The 15,789-nt window shown below is 51.5% G+C and overlaps 2 protein-coding genes across 4 annotated transcripts; one reads left to right on the top strand and one right to left on the bottom strand.

The window, feature by feature from the left end:
• Positions 1 to 1,645: 1,645 nt before the first annotated feature.
• On the bottom strand, positions 1,646 to 8,244 carry LOC124647853. Its single transcript, XM_047187717.1, has 3 exons — positions 7,253 to 8,244; positions 6,575 to 7,150; positions 1,646 to 2,498 (listed from the first exon to the last, which is right to left on the bottom strand). The coding sequence occupies exons 1-3, from the start codon at positions 8,242 to 8,244 to the stop codon at positions 1,646 to 1,648; spliced, it is 2,421 nt and encodes an 806-aa protein (XP_047043673.1).
• Positions 3,005 to 4,183, top strand: LOC124646510. 3 transcript variants are annotated; one of them, XR_006986361.1, is made up of 3 exons: positions 3,005 to 3,262; positions 3,357 to 3,783; positions 3,944 to 4,183. XR_006986361.1 is itself a non-coding variant. In XM_047186616.1 (3 exons), the coding sequence occupies exons 1-3, from the start codon at positions 3,167 to 3,169 to the stop codon at positions 3,641 to 3,643; spliced, it is 318 nt and encodes a 105-aa protein (XP_047042572.1). In that variant the 5' UTR covers positions 3,006 to 3,166; the 3' UTR covers positions 3,644 to 3,905. The 3 variants fall into 3 exon arrangements, 2 of the variants coding, with proteins under 2 accessions (XP_047042572.1, XP_047042571.1); XM_047186616.1 differs by lacking the exon at positions 3,944 to 4,183 and having other exon boundaries at positions 3,006 to 3,262; positions 3,357 to 3,530; positions 3,596 to 3,905; XM_047186615.1 differs by having other exon boundaries at positions 3,007 to 3,262; positions 3,357 to 3,530.
• Positions 8,245 to 15,789: the final 7,545 nt, after the last annotated feature.

Below are 15,789 nucleotides of genomic sequence, written 5' to 3' on the forward strand. Positions count from 1 at the left end.
AGATTATATCACGTATACCTGTTTGTATACGTACACGGTCATATTTGTAAACGTTTTTATACACTATATATATATGAAACGAACTCTACCCGACGAGGCACGTCGGGACGGCAAATCTCTTCTCGTTCCGTTTTCATGGTATCAGAGCATCGCTCCTAACCTAGTCGGCCACCGCCGATCATCTCTTCCGCTGCCGCCGCAGCTGTGTTGCGCTGCCGCCGCCGCAGTCAATGGCCTCTACCCCGATGTCCACAGGGTCCGTGATCGTGCCTTCGTCTGCCTCGCTACCGGTCGCCCCGCTGCCGGCCGCCTCGCTGCCAAATCCGAGCGCGAGCATGAGCGCGACCACGGATGCCTCAGACGCCGTTGTTCCTCCGGCGTCGGCCCCAATCTTCAGCAACCTGATGACCGGGTAGCCCTCGTCCTTGATCTACACGGACGCCGCCCGGATCGCAGCTTCCCTGGGTCACGCTGGCCTTGGACCCGTGATGGGCGCGATGGGTTTCTCGCCCATGGCTTCTAACTACCCTGGTTACTACCCAGGATTTCCATATCAGATGATGCATGGAGCAGCAGCGTTTGGAACAAACTCTGGAACACCGCCCTCAACAACGCCACTCATGCTAGCGTATGGAACAGCCCCTCCATCAGCTTCCCTGGCCTCACCATATGGCTCTACATCAACGCTGCCTCACCATATGGCTCTACATCAACGCTGCCAGCCAGTAGCATGCAAGTTCCATGCACAACGAGAATTACCTGTTCTGGCGTGCACAAGTTGGTCCGCTCCTTCGCAGTCATCTACTCATGGGATATGTGGATGGCACCGTTCCATGTCCGAGCCCTCACATTGCTGCCCCTCACGCCGGTCACATGCATCATGTCCCTAACCCGGCGCACCAACATTGGGTCCAGCAGGATCAAGCTATACTCTCAGGGTTTGTCTCCTCGATGACTGAAGGTGTCCTTGGGATGATATGAAAACTCCACTCCAAAAACTTCTGAATGAACCACCTGAATACACCTTTTTTAAGATCTTTGGGTGTGCTTGCTAGCCTCACCTTCGACCCTATAAAAACCACAAACTTGATTTTCGGTCGAAGAAGTGTGTTTTTCTGGGCTACAGTTCTTCTCTTCATTAGGGATACAAATGTCTTCATGTTCCGTCTAATCGTGTCTATATTTCTAGGAACGTTATCTTTGACGAGCATGTGTTTTCCTTTGTCAATATGCCAAACTCCCATGCTTTACCACTTGTCTCGGAGTCTTCTTTATTGTCAGTTGACCACTTTATGGATGTTGCACATTCCTCCCCTTTGCTCGTTGATCATGGTGCAGGTATCGGACGCGGAAGTCGCCTGGAGGTCTTAATTCCTCCATCCATGCCAGGATCATGGTTCTTCCTCGGGCTCTGTGCAGCCATGCACCACTCAGGTTGAAAGAAACTAGAAAAGATTGAAACTTACATAGCATATACCAAACGGCTAGTGAAGAGGCTCCCTGAATCTCCCCATGGATCCTTAGCAATATTCCATAAAATTACAGATTACACACCAACTAGAATAGAATGCAAGAAGGCGTACATAAAGCTGAGCAGGTACTAAAATGTACTAGAACAAAGCTACATCAAACACCGATAATGCGGTTAACCTTGAGCACACCGCTGAAGAGAATTTTCGCTGGACTTTCTCCGGCTTTTCCTTCTGCAGTCCGACAGTACTACATGGGCGGTTACATATGCCAGGACGGCGGCGACCAGTGTCCCGATGTGCGCCGACGTCTTCCAGTGCCTGCTTGATCCGGCTGCGTAGGCCACTAGGAATCCAACATACTGCGCCACAACCGTGGGTTCTATCGCCTTTTTCAACCAGATGCAATTCGGGAACGACCTGCTGAACAGCAGCAGCTCGATGAGATAGATGGAGGCCACGAAAGAGGTAGCGTTGCCGTAGAGGAAGGCGAGGTAGCGGTTCCTCCTGTTGTCATGCATTGCTGGGTGGCCTGCGTCGTGCCCGTCGCCTGTACTCTGCCAGGATCCACCCGGCGGATCTAGGCCAGCTTGGTAGGCGGCACTCCCCACTAGGATTGCTAGAGTCATCAGATATACCGGCTTGTTGTCGCCTGGCTTCCCCGCCGTTTTCAGAGCATTGTCCGTCACCAGCCGGCCGGTCCGGGACGGCAAACAGCAGTATACGGTGAGCAGGATGGGTAGGCATAAGAGGAAGGTCGCAGCCGCCAACACAACGATGGAGATGGATGTTTTCAGATGTTGCGTGCTTCCGGCAGCAAAGGCACCAACGAGACAGACGAAGCTCACACCGGAGCAGAGAGATAAGGCATGGCTTCGTATGGCTGGCCTGTACATATTGGGGTTGACGAGGAGCAAGAGGAGGACGGTGGACATCATGAAGCTCACCGAGTTGCAGTAGAAGAAGACCTTGTAGCGGAGTGGATTGTTGCACAGGAGAACCGGGTCGCCAACGCGATGCCCGCACTGGATGTGTCCGACCCGCAGAATTCGCTGCTGATCTCGGGCGAAGTAGATATCAGGACCGCTACCGAGCACCAGTGATTCGCGCCTCCCGTTGACCGCAAAGTGGCCCCAGTCATGTATTGATCCCGTATCTGTCGTATAGTGTACATTATGCGGTACTGTATTGGAGTGAAAATATTCTCCCTGGTGGGCCCGTCCTCCACGTACGCATCGTCCCCCTCCCCCACCCCACGCCCCTCCGAGGTCACTCCTATCTCCCCTTTCTTCTCCACAGGCCGCGCCGCCGCCATTACCCCAAAGCTCCGGCAGTGAGAAGCGCACACGCGTGGCAGGGAGTTTCATCTAGTGCTACCTCTGAGCACCGTCCATCCTCACCAACGCCACCAACGCCACGGAGTTCCTCAGCAGCCTGCTCCCGCTCCTCGCCGAGCTGCCCTCCGCCGCCGCGCCGACGGGCTTCGCGTCCCTGAGCTCCACCGGCCGAGCGTTTGTTCGGGGCCTCTGCTTCAGCGACACCACGGTGCAGTCGTCCGACTGCCTCAGCTGCCAGTCCGTCGCGGCCAGGAACCTCACCATCGGCCGCCGCCATTACCGGAAGCATCTCCTCTGTGCAGTTATACAGATCCCGGTTTATTCGCGAGATCTTGAAGTGTATACTGGAAAAACCTCGCTATGTCACCGTGGACCGTGTTCAAAGGAGAAGAAGCCGATCCAGATTCGTATCTGCAAAGTGATGATCCCGCCGGAGATTCTGAGTTTGGAAACGAGGTAATCTTCCTCAGCTGATCCACAGTTTTCAGCCCGTTGCTCGATACATTCTCGTCAGTTTAATTTCTTGTTATCGATTCCGTTTCCCCACCAGAGCTACGCCGACCACGACGCCTTCCTGGACCTGCATCGAGAGATCCTTGATCCGTGCTTCGCTGGGACGGATCTCAAAACGCATCAAAGGTGCCGTCATGGTGAGGCCCCTCAGAGGAAGGTAGCATTCAACATGGCTGCTACAGGGAGAAGATTTCTTGGATGCCTTCGGCAGGTTAGCAAAAATTTGTCTTCACCCCGTAAGTAGATGGATGATTAGTTAACGGTAATGACGTGCAGGTGTTCATCATGCCTAGATCATCTGGTGAAATCATGGTGCTGTTTTGAAATAGCTAACTTAAACTTGAGTTTCTCTTCATGGAGGTTGGACGCTTTTATATTAACTGATCAGACTATGCCACAAAAAAGGCTGTTAACAGAATATGGAGAATTTTTGTTCGGTGTCAACATGGACCAGTGAACAAATGGTAGATTGATTGCTTGCTTGACATTACTACATATCTACAAGCACGTGATGGCTTGCATTAGATTTTTTGTCTGCTTGATATTACTACATAATTACAAACCGCTCCCCCAGATTTTATCCATCTAATATATTTTTCCTTTTTTATGGCAAAAACCAAGCAGGCATCTGTATCGCAATGTCCCTGTGGAGCCAATCTCGAATGTGGCAAGTGGTGAAGATTCTTGGATTCTGAGCTTGTTTCCGAGGTTTCTTCCTATTCCCGTCCCAACATCTTCGTTGCTATATTTGTCTTCTCGTTGTTTCTGTTATATAATGGAGTTTATGGTTTGAATCTATCATTGGATTGTTTTATTTCCCCACCGGTGCTACGAATCCGTCCTCTAGTGTTCAGAAATGCAGTTGGAATACACAACTGGATATATTGAAACCCTCATATCCACGTTGGATAAGCATTGTCGCCTCTTGCTAGAGAGGGTTCACTAGCATTGTCACCTCGTGGATAACCTTGTCAATCCCCATATCTACGTGAGGTAAGCATTGTCGCTTCCTAATCGAGGGGATTCAGTGGCATTGCCGCCACATTGATAACCTTGTCAGCCTGAGCGGTCCTTCGCAAGGTTTACATATAGTACATGGTTCAACGTCTTATGGTCCTATGTCGTAAGTATGTGTATTGGATAAACTCCGACGAATGTTGATGGTCTGTAGAATACAAACACATACAATAAGTATTTATGTCTTTCTTGTATTACTTATCAACAAATTTATATTGCTTTCTTGATTTTAAAAAATTTACACATGGATTACTTTCTTTCTTTTCTTATCAAAAAATTCTCATCTCTCCGGTAAGACACAATGTCAACATGATACACGGTCCTCCTAGATATTTAGAGGTACATGGGTTATCTTATATAGTCCTAATAATCATGCCACATGTACAAGCAATGATTGAGAAGATCAATTGGGATGCATGCGGCCCTCAAGAAAAAAACTACAATAAACACCCACATAGTACATTATTGCATCTCATAGAAGAAACAAGTCAAAAAAATCATAAGAATTCCACAATTACGTCTCTTTTTGCCCTTCTCATAGATCCGTGTGTGATCTCGTCGTCATATGGTGTGACCATGTATAGCCCATGCGGTCCTCAACATAATTCCTAACTAGTACACCTCGTAGTACCATCTAGTCCTTTATGTTTCCTCTATGAATTTGATGTATCGTTTAATATATATTACTCAAGGCACATACTAGTTGGATTACACAATTGAATGTATTGAAGTCCTCATATCCACATTGTGTAAGCATTGCCGCCTCTTGCTGGAGAGGGTTCAGTGGCATTGCTACCAAAAGCAACAAATAAAACAGAAAGAGTTATGCGCATCATTAACTTCTCCCGGGGCATAGATACAGGCTATTTGAAAGCCTTATATGGGGGATAGACATATGCTATGTTGACTGACTATCTCGCCATAAACAACTTCATAACTAAATTCGGTAAATAGTAAATCTAACAATGTGGGATACATTAAAATAACTTCAGGCAGTAAATTAGAACACACAGCTAAGGAAGACATCATAATATAAAATAACACTTTTCAACAAAACTACTCTCTAATAAAAAAAAGGTTCCAAATGGCAGCACATACAACACCACAAGCCGCCCCTGAGCTGATCATTTACTGCCTAAACCTGCAGCTAGATTGCAGACTGACCTGCTTTGAAAATGGTGGCCAACAAGCGCATCTGCAATTGACGGGTACTTATCTATTGATTTTTAAACTTCAGCGTCGTCTATAATTGTCTAGAACACTAAAGCACATAATTAATTTATGAAGCAAACAGGAGTAAGTCGAACGCATTTGCAACTGGCAGGAAAAGATCTGAACAAAAATCTTTATGTGTACTGATGCACAAGATTCACTGTTAGCTATTGTAAAAATGTTGTGAATTTATTTATAAAGTTTGGAAAGGTTTTCCGAATATAAATTTGTAGTAATTTGTCATATGGATTATCATACAATCTACCACAAAAAATGAACTCAAAGAACTGGAGAGGAACTTATAATACTGTAGCAAGCCAATTTATTGAGATCGAACAAAAAAAGCAGAGGGAACCAATTGAAGGAAATGGGGCTCGCAAGGCTGGGTGCTGTGATAAAAATGGCACCTCCAGTTTTTTAAAAAGGGAAACGCAGAGTGCATACCAAAGAAACAGATCACGGGGAAGCCTCGGGTCGCCGTCGCCCATCCCCATACTTGGCGCAACAGTCAAGCGAGCCCGACTCCGGTACTGAAGAGCGAAGCTGTGAAGCTCCCTTGACGCTGGAAGAGCACGCGGCGTGGCGACTGGCGAGGCCCGACCACTGTACTCCATGAATCCGGGGATCTCACCTGAGTAGCAGACCGGTAAATCCTTGGTGGCCGCCATGGAGAAGCTATCTCAGATCTTCGCCAGATCTGGTCGACACACGGACGAGCAGAGGCAGAGGAGGCGAGGACAGTGAGAACGATGGACCTGCATCGCCGGCGGCGTCTAGATCTAGATGTCGATTCCGCTCTCGCCTGAGGGTGTGACTTGTGAGTCTCGTCTCCCCTTGTACAGTTACCATACACGTAAGCAGGGCCCCACCGTATACTCCCGTATCGTACTGCTGCAATCTCGTATTGGAAAAAAGGCCCGGTCAAACCTTGCAGCTGGTGGGCCCGGAGCGGGAATCTTACAGCGACGACGACGGCTGTTGATACCAACAACGCCCGAGATCAGCTGCGCGAACCCATTTTCGATGTCGTCCTGGAGCAAGAAGCCACCGGGCGGGGTCAAGCCGGCCTGGTAGGTGATGCTGGCCACCAGAATTGCGAACAGGATGAACCGCCCTCCCTTGTCCACCATCGCACTGGTCGCAGCATCGTCATCATCTTTGTCCGCGCTGCCCAGCCCCAGCGTGAAATACTGAACGTGGACGACCACGTAGACCACCGCGGCACCAGCGATGCCCACGGCATACATGGAGGAGATCTGGTCCCGGCAGCTCCCGATTGCATAAGCAACCACGAGGCTGAGCAAGTCCAGTATCATGGTCGCTTGCAGTGCGTGGTGCTCACTCAGGTAGCTTTTCTGGCCAAGCAAGATGGCAAGCAACGAGGCAACGAAGGCAACCGAATTGCAGTAGAAGAAAGCTTTGTACCTCGTGGGGTTGGTCGTGAGGAGGATCGGGTCACCGGCCTTGTGGCCGTCCTGCCAGACGCCCCCGGGCGGATACATCCCGGCTTGGTAAGTGACGGATACCGCAAGGCCAGCGAGCAGTTGCACGAGAGAGGATGCCCGACGACGTTGCCTTTCTGCGACGGCCTTCAAATCATCTCTGGTGCAAGCGAGAGTAGTTAAGCTCATGATTGATTTGCAGATCGACTATGCATGGTACGATACTAGAGTAATATATAGGGCTTATAGATCGGCATATTACCTGCTGCCGGCGGTGCCATCATTTGTACTTGTGCTGCCGGTGCCTTCATTACCTTGAGCTTTCTCAAACAAACAAGAGAAGCGCCCGCCAAGTTTCTCAAACAAGCCAGAGAAGCGCCCACGAATAGCCACATATAATATGACGTAGCCCCCGACGGCCGCAAATAAGCTGCAGATCATAGTGATGGACGTGTGGCGGCCCCTGCTGCTGCCGACGGTGTACGCCACCATGAGGTAAAGCAGCGACATCTTCATGAAGGAAGCCACAAACCTAACTTGTAGTCCGCTGCACATAAGGAGGAAGACGCCGAACAGGGAGGAAGCAAATTGCCCGGTGTTGAAGTAGAAGAACAGGTGCAGGAGTTTGCTGCGCAGAATGGCGTCGCCTGGGCGGTGGCCGCCCTCGGCGCTGTCCCAGAAGCCACCCGGCGTGCTCAGCCCGCCCATGTAGGAGATGGTCAGCGCGAACATTGATAGCGGCGCCATAAGCTTGCCGAGATTCTTTTCAATCTCGTCCTCCTCATCATCACCCCATAGCCCGAACATCAAAGACTGCAACATGACGTTGAGCACGAGAATGGCCAGAAATACGAAGAAGACAACGACCCTGAATTTGTCCCAGCAAGCCCCGGTACCATAGGCCGCGATGAAAGCCAACGCGGCCGTCCCCATGAGAAGCTGCAGCGGCAGGTCGAACCTACGCCCGCTTTTCTTGAGGCGGGCGTTGAGAATCAGGGTGAGGACAACCACCATTAGCGACAATGTGAATGCGGCGGCGTTGAAGTAGAAGAACACAAGGTACCGGCGGTAGTGGGTGGAGCGCATGATTGGGTCGCCGGGGAGGTGTCCGGCCATGTCCTGCCAGACACCACCTGGAGGGTTGAACCCCACTGCATACGTCGCGCTCGCCATGAGCGTGGCCAGCATCAGGGTGTTCTTTCTCCTATAGCAGTCAACATGTTGACGGTCGGTGGTAGACACGGCTGATTCCATGGGGATACCGATGGTGCCTCAAACCTCACCTCTCGGTTTGAAGACATATAGCTGGAGCTCTCGTCAAGATATAGTAGCAGCGAGGAGGCTTTTCCCCAGCGATCATGTGTCAACCATGTGACAAGGGCCGGTCCGGCCTTGATATGAATTTAAGCCACGTGGAGCCAAACTGCTTTAGCAAAGTAAAGTTGATCACGTTCTAGGCCGGTATTCCTTGCGTGACACTGTTGCAAGTTACATTTACCACTTTTGTTTAACTGGCAGACAACCACAATGCTAGTTAGTATAGACTGTAGTAACTTACTACCGAAAGTACCAATGAACCAAGCAATCGCAACGCCCAAGAAATCACAACACGATGAGGGCAATTGTTTATAAGGTTCGGTGAGCTCGCTTACTTTGGGACTCTCCTCCCTCTAAGGCCTCGTTCATTTTGCTGGGATTGAATCCAAACATGGATTCCACCCAGACATGGATTTGGTTAATCCAAGCCTTCCACCCGAACCCCAACAATCCAGATTTATCCCTTACTCATAATCCCTTGCATGTCTTCACCCATTTGGTTAATCTCTGCCCAGATCCCGTCTATAATCGCTTTTCTCGCATCCTGCTTCGTGAAATTTTTTCCAGTGGTGGCGATAGATTTTTTCCAGATCTTGTTAGTACAAGATGACGGGATGGGCTGGGCTAATATTCCCGTCGGGGTGTAACCGAAGAGAAAGCTTTTGGTGGGCTGGAAAAAATACCGCGTCGGGCTGGAAAACCAGAACCAGGCCTCAATCCAGATCAATCCCTGGCTCCCAGGGATTAAACGAACAAGGCCTAATACTGCAACACCTGGTAGCCATTGGCGTCCGCACAAGCCACTGGCTGCATACATGTCACTATCGAATCGTCATGTGTTACAACTTGTGGTACCTCCTCAACACTACTTGTACCATACTCACATCTATTACAACTCTAAGTCCAAACATAACCCAACTCATGGATAATATTCAGCGAAACACAAATCTTTCACGTAATTTTCCTTTGACATACAACAAATCAAATACTTCTTGCAAAGAAAAGGCTGACCACGGCCAGTTCGTTCCATCACCCAATAGTGTTATCTATATTGATCATGGATCACCTAAGTATTGGCATTTGGTATTGTAATGATTGCCTAAGAATCTGTGATTTATGGAGTATGTCTACTTTGCCGTGCATTGCTCACCATGAGAAATGGAGCCGGTGTGATCATAGTTTAAAAACTGGACCGGTGAGACTATTGGTGCAGTTTTTACAATTGTATTATGAATCTCAGATGTGTTTGCATTACAGAGTGAGAGGTTACATACGGTGATGCATAGGATGCGATCCGATCCTCCAGGGCACTACCAGCACTAGCCTATATTGAGGGGTTACAACAGTACATCGTGACAGAATACAAAAGTGTGTTTAACAGCCCCCGCAGTCGGAACGAGGCTGGCGGCGACGTTTAGACTGAATCGAAAATCTTCAAACACACTTGTAGGCAGGCCCTTTGTGAAGATGTCAGCGAACTCACATGAAGAACCCGAGCTTCCCCAATAGTCACTTTGTCCCGAACAAAATGAAGATCGATCTCAACATGTTTTGTCCTTTGGTGTTGAACAGGATTGCTAGATATGTACATTGCACTGATGTTGTCACAATATACAATAGTGGCTCGGGATGGAGGGTGATGGAGTTCGCACAAGAGCTGCCGGAGCCAACATGATTCAGCAATACAATTTGCAACAGCCCGGTATTCAACCTCAGCGCTGGATCGGGACACTATGTGTTGTCGGCGAGAGGACCATGAAATCAGATTGTTCCCAAGGAACACACAAAAACCGGAGGTGGATTTCCGGGTATCAGGACAGCCCGCCCAATCGGCATCGGAGTATGCAACAAGGTCATGAGAAGAGGACCAATAAAGATGTAAACCAAAGTGTGAGGTCCCCTGTATGTAGCGCAGAATGCGCTTAACCAGCTGCATGTGAGACTCCCTGGGATCATGCATAAACAAGCAAATTTGCTGAACAACATAGGAGATGTCAGGGCGGGTGAGTGTGAGATACTGGAGTGCACCGGCTATACTCCTATAAAGAGTGGAATCACCAACACGTTTGCCATCATGTGCGGAGACTTTGGATTTTGTATCTATAGGTGTGGCGATAGGGTGGCAATTTAGCATCTTAGCTTGAACAAGAATTTCTAAGGCATATTGCTGTTGAGAAAGGAAAATGCCATCAGAGGTGCGATGGACATTAACACCAAGAAAATGATGTATATCACCTAGATCACTCATGGAAAACTCATGGTTAAGAGAAGAAATGATGTGTTGCAAGAGTGTGGTGGTGTTGGCAGTAAGTATGATGTCATCAACATATAAGAGCAAGTATGCCATAGAGGAGCCATGTCTAAGAATAAAAAGTGAGGAGTCACATTTAGATGCTGTAAAACCAATGGAGGTGACGAAGGTGGTGAACCGGTGAAACCATGTGCGGGGTGCTTGTTTGAGACCATAGAGAGATTTGCGTAAATGGCACACATGAGAGGGATAGGTGGGGTCAAGAAAGCTAGAGGGTTGCTCACAATAAACTGTCTCCTAAAGATTTCCATGGAGAAAGGCATTCTTGACATCCATCTGATGAATGGGCCATGAGTGGGTGGTGGCAATGCTGAGGACCAGGCGAATAGTGGCTGGGTTCACAACTGGGCTGAAGGTCTCATTGTAATCCACACCATGCTGCTGAGTGAAGCCGCGTACCACCCAGCGCGCCTTGTAGCGTGCCAGAGAGCCATCCGGATTAAATTTGTGGCGGAAGATCCATTTGCCAGTCACCACATTGACACCTGCAGGACGAGAAACCAAAGACCAAGTGTCATTCCGCATTAGGGCATTAAACTCATCAAGCATAGCATTGTGCCAGTTAGGGTCTTTTAGGCAGATTTATATGTGGCGGGGATAGGGAAAATGGTGGCGTGGGAGGTGACAAGGGAGAAATTCCGTTTTGGCATAAAATAGCCAGATTTACCTCTGGTGCACATTGTGTGTGGGTTGTGGGGTGGCTGTACCGGAATTGCTTTAGGCGGGAGAGGAAGGTGAGGTGGCGAGCAGGGAGTGGATGGAGGTGTGCTGCTGGTGGCCGACAGATCGGGGGAACCAGGTGTGGGCGCGGCAGGCGAGGCTGACTCTGGCGTGGCAGGGGAAGGTGGGCACGGTGCGGCAGGCGAGGCTGAGGCGGTCGGGGGCCATGAGGTGTTGGTGGGTGGGGATTGGCTGGTGGTGGGCCGCGCTGTCGCAGGAGTGCGGTGGCCAGGCGGGGGCGCGTGGGTGGTGGGCCTGGAGGGTTAGGTGGCAGTGGGAGGTTGGGCGTAGGTGGATGCGGCGGGCGTAGCGAGGCTGATCGGGTGGGGATCCCGGAGTGGATGCCAGCGTCAGTTCGAGGAAGATCAGCGTCAGGGGATGGATTTTCTGTGGCTGGGACTCTGCATACATCAGAAAAATAAGGAAAAATGGACTCATCAAATACAACGTGTCAGGACACAATAATTTTCCGTGATGACAAATCAAGACAACGAAAGCCTTTGTGTTCACGTGGGTAGCCAAGGAAGACACAGCGCGTAGGTGAGAGTTTGTGATCACTTGTGGCATAAAGATTGGGGTAACATAGGCATCCGAAAACTCGTAAGTGGTCATAGCTTGGTGGAACACCATAGAGGCGGTAGTGAGGGGTGCAATTTGCGATGGCTCGGGAGGGACGGAGATTGAGGAGGTGGGTGGCGGTATGCAGGGCTTCGACCCAAAAGGGAGGTGGCAGTCGGGCTTGGACAAGGAGGGTCCGAACTATGTCATTGGTTGTGCGTAATAATCTTTCAGCTTTGCCATTTTGGGGAGATGTGTGTGGGCATGAGAGGCGGAAGGACACACCAAGTTTGGAAAAGAAGTCTCGTAAGGTGGTGTTGAGAAATTCGCCGCCATTGTCACATTGCATACATTGGATGGTGACATGAAATTGAGTGTGCACAAACTGAAAGAAATGCTGAAGAGTTACACAAGTATCTGATTTATTTAGTAATGGAAAGCTCCATGAATAGTGAGTTAAATGATCTAATACAACCAAATAGTATTTGTAACCTGAAAAACTAAGAATGGGAGATGTCCACAAGTCACAATGGATGAGTTGGAAAGCTGCGGTGGTATGAGAGGTGGAGGTGGGGAAGGGGAGGCGAGGTTGGCGCCCTAACTGACACGCCTCACAAATGGGAGAGCTTCTTGGGACAGTATTATTACATTGAAGGAAATCTAATGGTAAAAGGGACAGGGAAGCTTTGCTAGGGTGGCCGAGCCGCCGATGCCAGAGATCGCTAGAGGAGGTGGTAAGGGCCGCCGATGATGTAAGGTCCTTGGAGCCGAAGAACGGGTAGAGGTCACCATCACTATTGGAGCGGTAGAGGAGGGTCTTGGTGGCTAGATCCTTCACGGAAAACCATAGGGATCAAATTCAATAGAAAATTAGAAACAAAGTTATCACGAGAGAATTTGCGCACCGATATGAGGTTTTTGACTATGTGAGGTGAGACTAGCACATCTTGTAAATGAAGTGGGAGAGAGGAAATTTGGACAGCGCCTATAGCGAAATTGGAAGTTTAGACCCATTACCAACGACAATGTACTGTGAGTTATGGCCTAAAGTGAAGTGAGAAGAGGTCAAGTTACCCGTCTTACCGGTGACGTGTGATGAGGCTCTGGAATCCATGATCCACTCCGGGTGTTGTGGCTGGTGTTGTCCATTGCTCATGGAGGTGTGGAGCATGGCCGCATAGTCGAAGGAGTGAGGCGGCGCAAAGGGCGACGGTGCGGTGTACGGTGGCGGGGGCAGCTGTGGTTGTCCAGGGTAGAGCACCGGGTATGCCTGCCAGTGATGCCCTGGCCGGGGTCCAAGGACGCCGGTGGCATTGGGAGCCGCCCAGGATGCCGACCATGGCGAGCGGGCGGGAAGGGCGCGCCACAGGCGCGAAATAGCCCACCCATGGTTCTTGGTGAGTGGATCCGCGGCCGCGCCCCCCGTAGTCAGTGCCACGGCCGGGCTGCGGCTGATGGCCGCCGTGTCCGCCAGGAAGACCGCGCCCACGGCAACGCCCGGCGTGCTGCGGGTGACCGCCTTGGCCACCACCGGGCCTGTACCTGGGGATGGGATTGTTGCCGCGGTAGTTGGGGCTGACGCCAGGAACGCGGGGCGCGACGTGGCCGCCAGAGTGACCGCCACTGCTGGATTGGCCGTGATCGCTGCCGTGGGCGGCGTAGAGGTGGGCGGGGGCGTTTTCGAGGGAGAGCTCCTCGAGCTGGATTCGGGAGCAGTAGTCGGTGAACGACGGGAGGTTGCCTTTCAGGATGACGGTCTGAAGTTTGTACTGGTCGCCTGGCCCTCGAGGAACTGGAGGGCGAGATCGCTGTCGTCGACGGGGCGCCCGATGGCGTCCAAGTCATCTGCAATGGAGTGCAGCTTGCTGGCGTACGTTGACACGGTCATGTCGCCTCGCGAAGTAGTGCGGAAAGCCTTGGAGAGGTAGAGGTACCGCGAGGTTTGATTGTTGAGGAAGAAGTGGTGCAGGCGGATCTAGGTGGAGCAGGCCGTGCCGTCGCCCTGGACCAAGCGATGAATATCTTCCGTCAGGGTAGCCATGAACCAGAGGCTAAGATGGATGTCGACGGCTCGCCAGGAGCCGTCCGGATCGAGAGGGTCCGCGCCCTCGGTCACGTGATCCATGACTTGGTACATGGTGAGGAGGAGGGTGAGGATCTGCCGCCACTTCGAGAAGTTGGCGCCGGCGACAGTAACCTGAAATTTGACGTAGGTGGAGATGTTGACGTCTAGAATGGGATGGGAAAAGTTAGGCTTGGGTAATTGGGAGGGAAATTGGAGGGCAGGAATGGAGTTGTTGGTTGGGATCATCGGGAGATTATCGGCGAGGCCGTCGAAGTTCAGGCGATCGGAGTTGACTGGGGTGGGAGACGCGCGGGGCATGGGAGGGCGCTGGTGGGGTAAGGGAGTATGGGGATCGGTGTCCAGAGTGGTTGAGGTACAGGAGGAGATCGCCGGCGCGGTCGCCGATGTTGAGGAAGAGGAGGTCCCAGCCATGGGGATGGGGAGAGAGGGAGCACAAGGCTCTGATACCAAATTGTATTATGAATCTCAGATGTGTTTGCATTACAGAGTGAGAGGTTACATACGGTGGATGCATAGGATGCGATCCGATCCTCCAGGGCACTACCAGCACTAGCCTATATTGAGGGGTTACAACAGTACATCGTGACAGAATACAAAAGTGTGTTTAACATTTACTGGTCGTCGATTCACTGTCTGGTTTAGGCCCTAGTCTTGTTCTGTTTTTTAAAGACATGAAGTAATACAGTACATATTCACTAGCAAATAATTCAGTAAACAGATAAATAAAGATGTAAAAACATTTCAAATTTAGCAAGATAATGTGCATAGGAGCAATGTTATCAAATGGCTACTACAGGCCTGCACTTGCCAAAAGCCATGTCCCAGCCGCAAACAACAACAGAATTGCAGCAGGCAAAAGCGAGCACATAACCACATGTTTCGATTCTCTAATCTCTAACTTTCTTCACGTATTTCACATGTAGAAATTGGAAAATAGAGGACGAATACGAACATGACCACAGCACTGGCACTGGAAGGAGGGTGTTGAAATTTACCGTACCTCTCGTCGTAGCCGGGTCCGGGAGATGCACAGCACACGAGCTCAGGTAGAGGAGGGGTTGACTGAAGAGGCGGCCGGCCGGACTCCAGCAACGAGCGGCGTCGGCGGCCAGCGGAATCGAGCGGCGGCGGCACGTGCACGGGACCTAGGGCAAAAGTACCGCTCGGGTCGTCCCCCTCCTGGGCGACCTAGGGCGGAAACCCTAGCCGCCGCCGCCGCCGCCGTCCTCCCCTCCTCCTCCCGCCCTCCTCGTCGTCCCCGGAGGTCGTCGCCGGCGAAGCCGGGCGCGGCCGGTGATGGGGGCGGCGGGGCTCCTCGCATGATCCCTCCGTGCGGCGGAAGGAGGCTAGCCTCCGCACGGGGGATGGCCCCGGACCGTGGAGGGTGGTGGCGGCGCGGCCCCTCGCCGGGAGGCCGGTGATGGTGGCGGCGGCATGGCCTTGATCTCGGGGGCGCAGCTCTCCTCTTCCTCGTCGCGACCTTCGGGCGGGCGGTGATGGGGGCGGCGTAGCAAACCCGGAACTCGGCGGCGCGATCCTCTCCTTCCGTCCTAGCCTCGGCATCGCCGAGCCAGCGGTGATGGAGACGGATCTTGCACTCGCTCCTCCTCATGGTTTGGGACCACGGCACCAAGGGCGGCGGCCCCTGGATGGCGGTGGCGCCGTCGACCCGGTGGCGGGTGGCGGGCGTGGTCCTAGGGTCTCTCTTGCGTGAAGAGGAAGACCCACCGGAGGCCTGGACTCGTGATCTAGCCGGAGTGTTGAGTTCCGGAAGGCTCCGCCGGCGAATGTAACGTTGCTTTGTGCC

Source organism: Lolium rigidum, chromosome 4 (genome assembly GCF_022539505.1).
Source record: "Lolium rigidum isolate FL_2022 chromosome 4, APGP_CSIRO_Lrig_0.1, whole genome shotgun sequence".
In the NCBI taxonomy this organism is placed as follows: Eukaryota; Viridiplantae; Streptophyta; class Magnoliopsida; order Poales; family Poaceae; genus Lolium; species Lolium rigidum.

Excerpts from the sequence above, each read along its gene's own strand:
- LOC124646510 (XM_047186615.1), top strand. The coding sequence starts at position 3,167 with ATGTCACCGTGGACCGTGTTCAAAGGAGAAGAAGCCGATCCAGATTCG. Across the intron at positions 3,263-3,356 it reads ATTCTGAGTTTGGAAACGAG|AGCTACGCCGACCACGACGC; the intron begins GTAATCTTCCTC and ends TTTCCCCACCAG. Across the intron at positions 3,531-3,943 it reads TTCTTGGATGCCTTCGGCAG|GCATCTGTATCGCAATGTCC; the intron begins GTTAGCAAAAAT and ends AAAACCAAGCAG.
- LOC124647853 (XM_047187717.1), bottom strand. The coding sequence starts at position 8,244 with ATGGAATCAGCCGTGTCTACCACCGACCGTCAACATGTTGACTGCTAT. Across the intron at positions 7,151-7,252 it reads GATGGCACCGCCGGCAGCAG|AGATGATTTGAAGGCCGTCG; the intron begins GTAATATGCCGA and ends CGCTTGCACCAG. Across the intron at positions 2,499-6,574 it reads GGCTTCTTGCTCCAGGACGA|CCAGTGCGGGCATCGCGTTG; the intron begins CATCGAAAATGG and ends GGTCGGACACAT.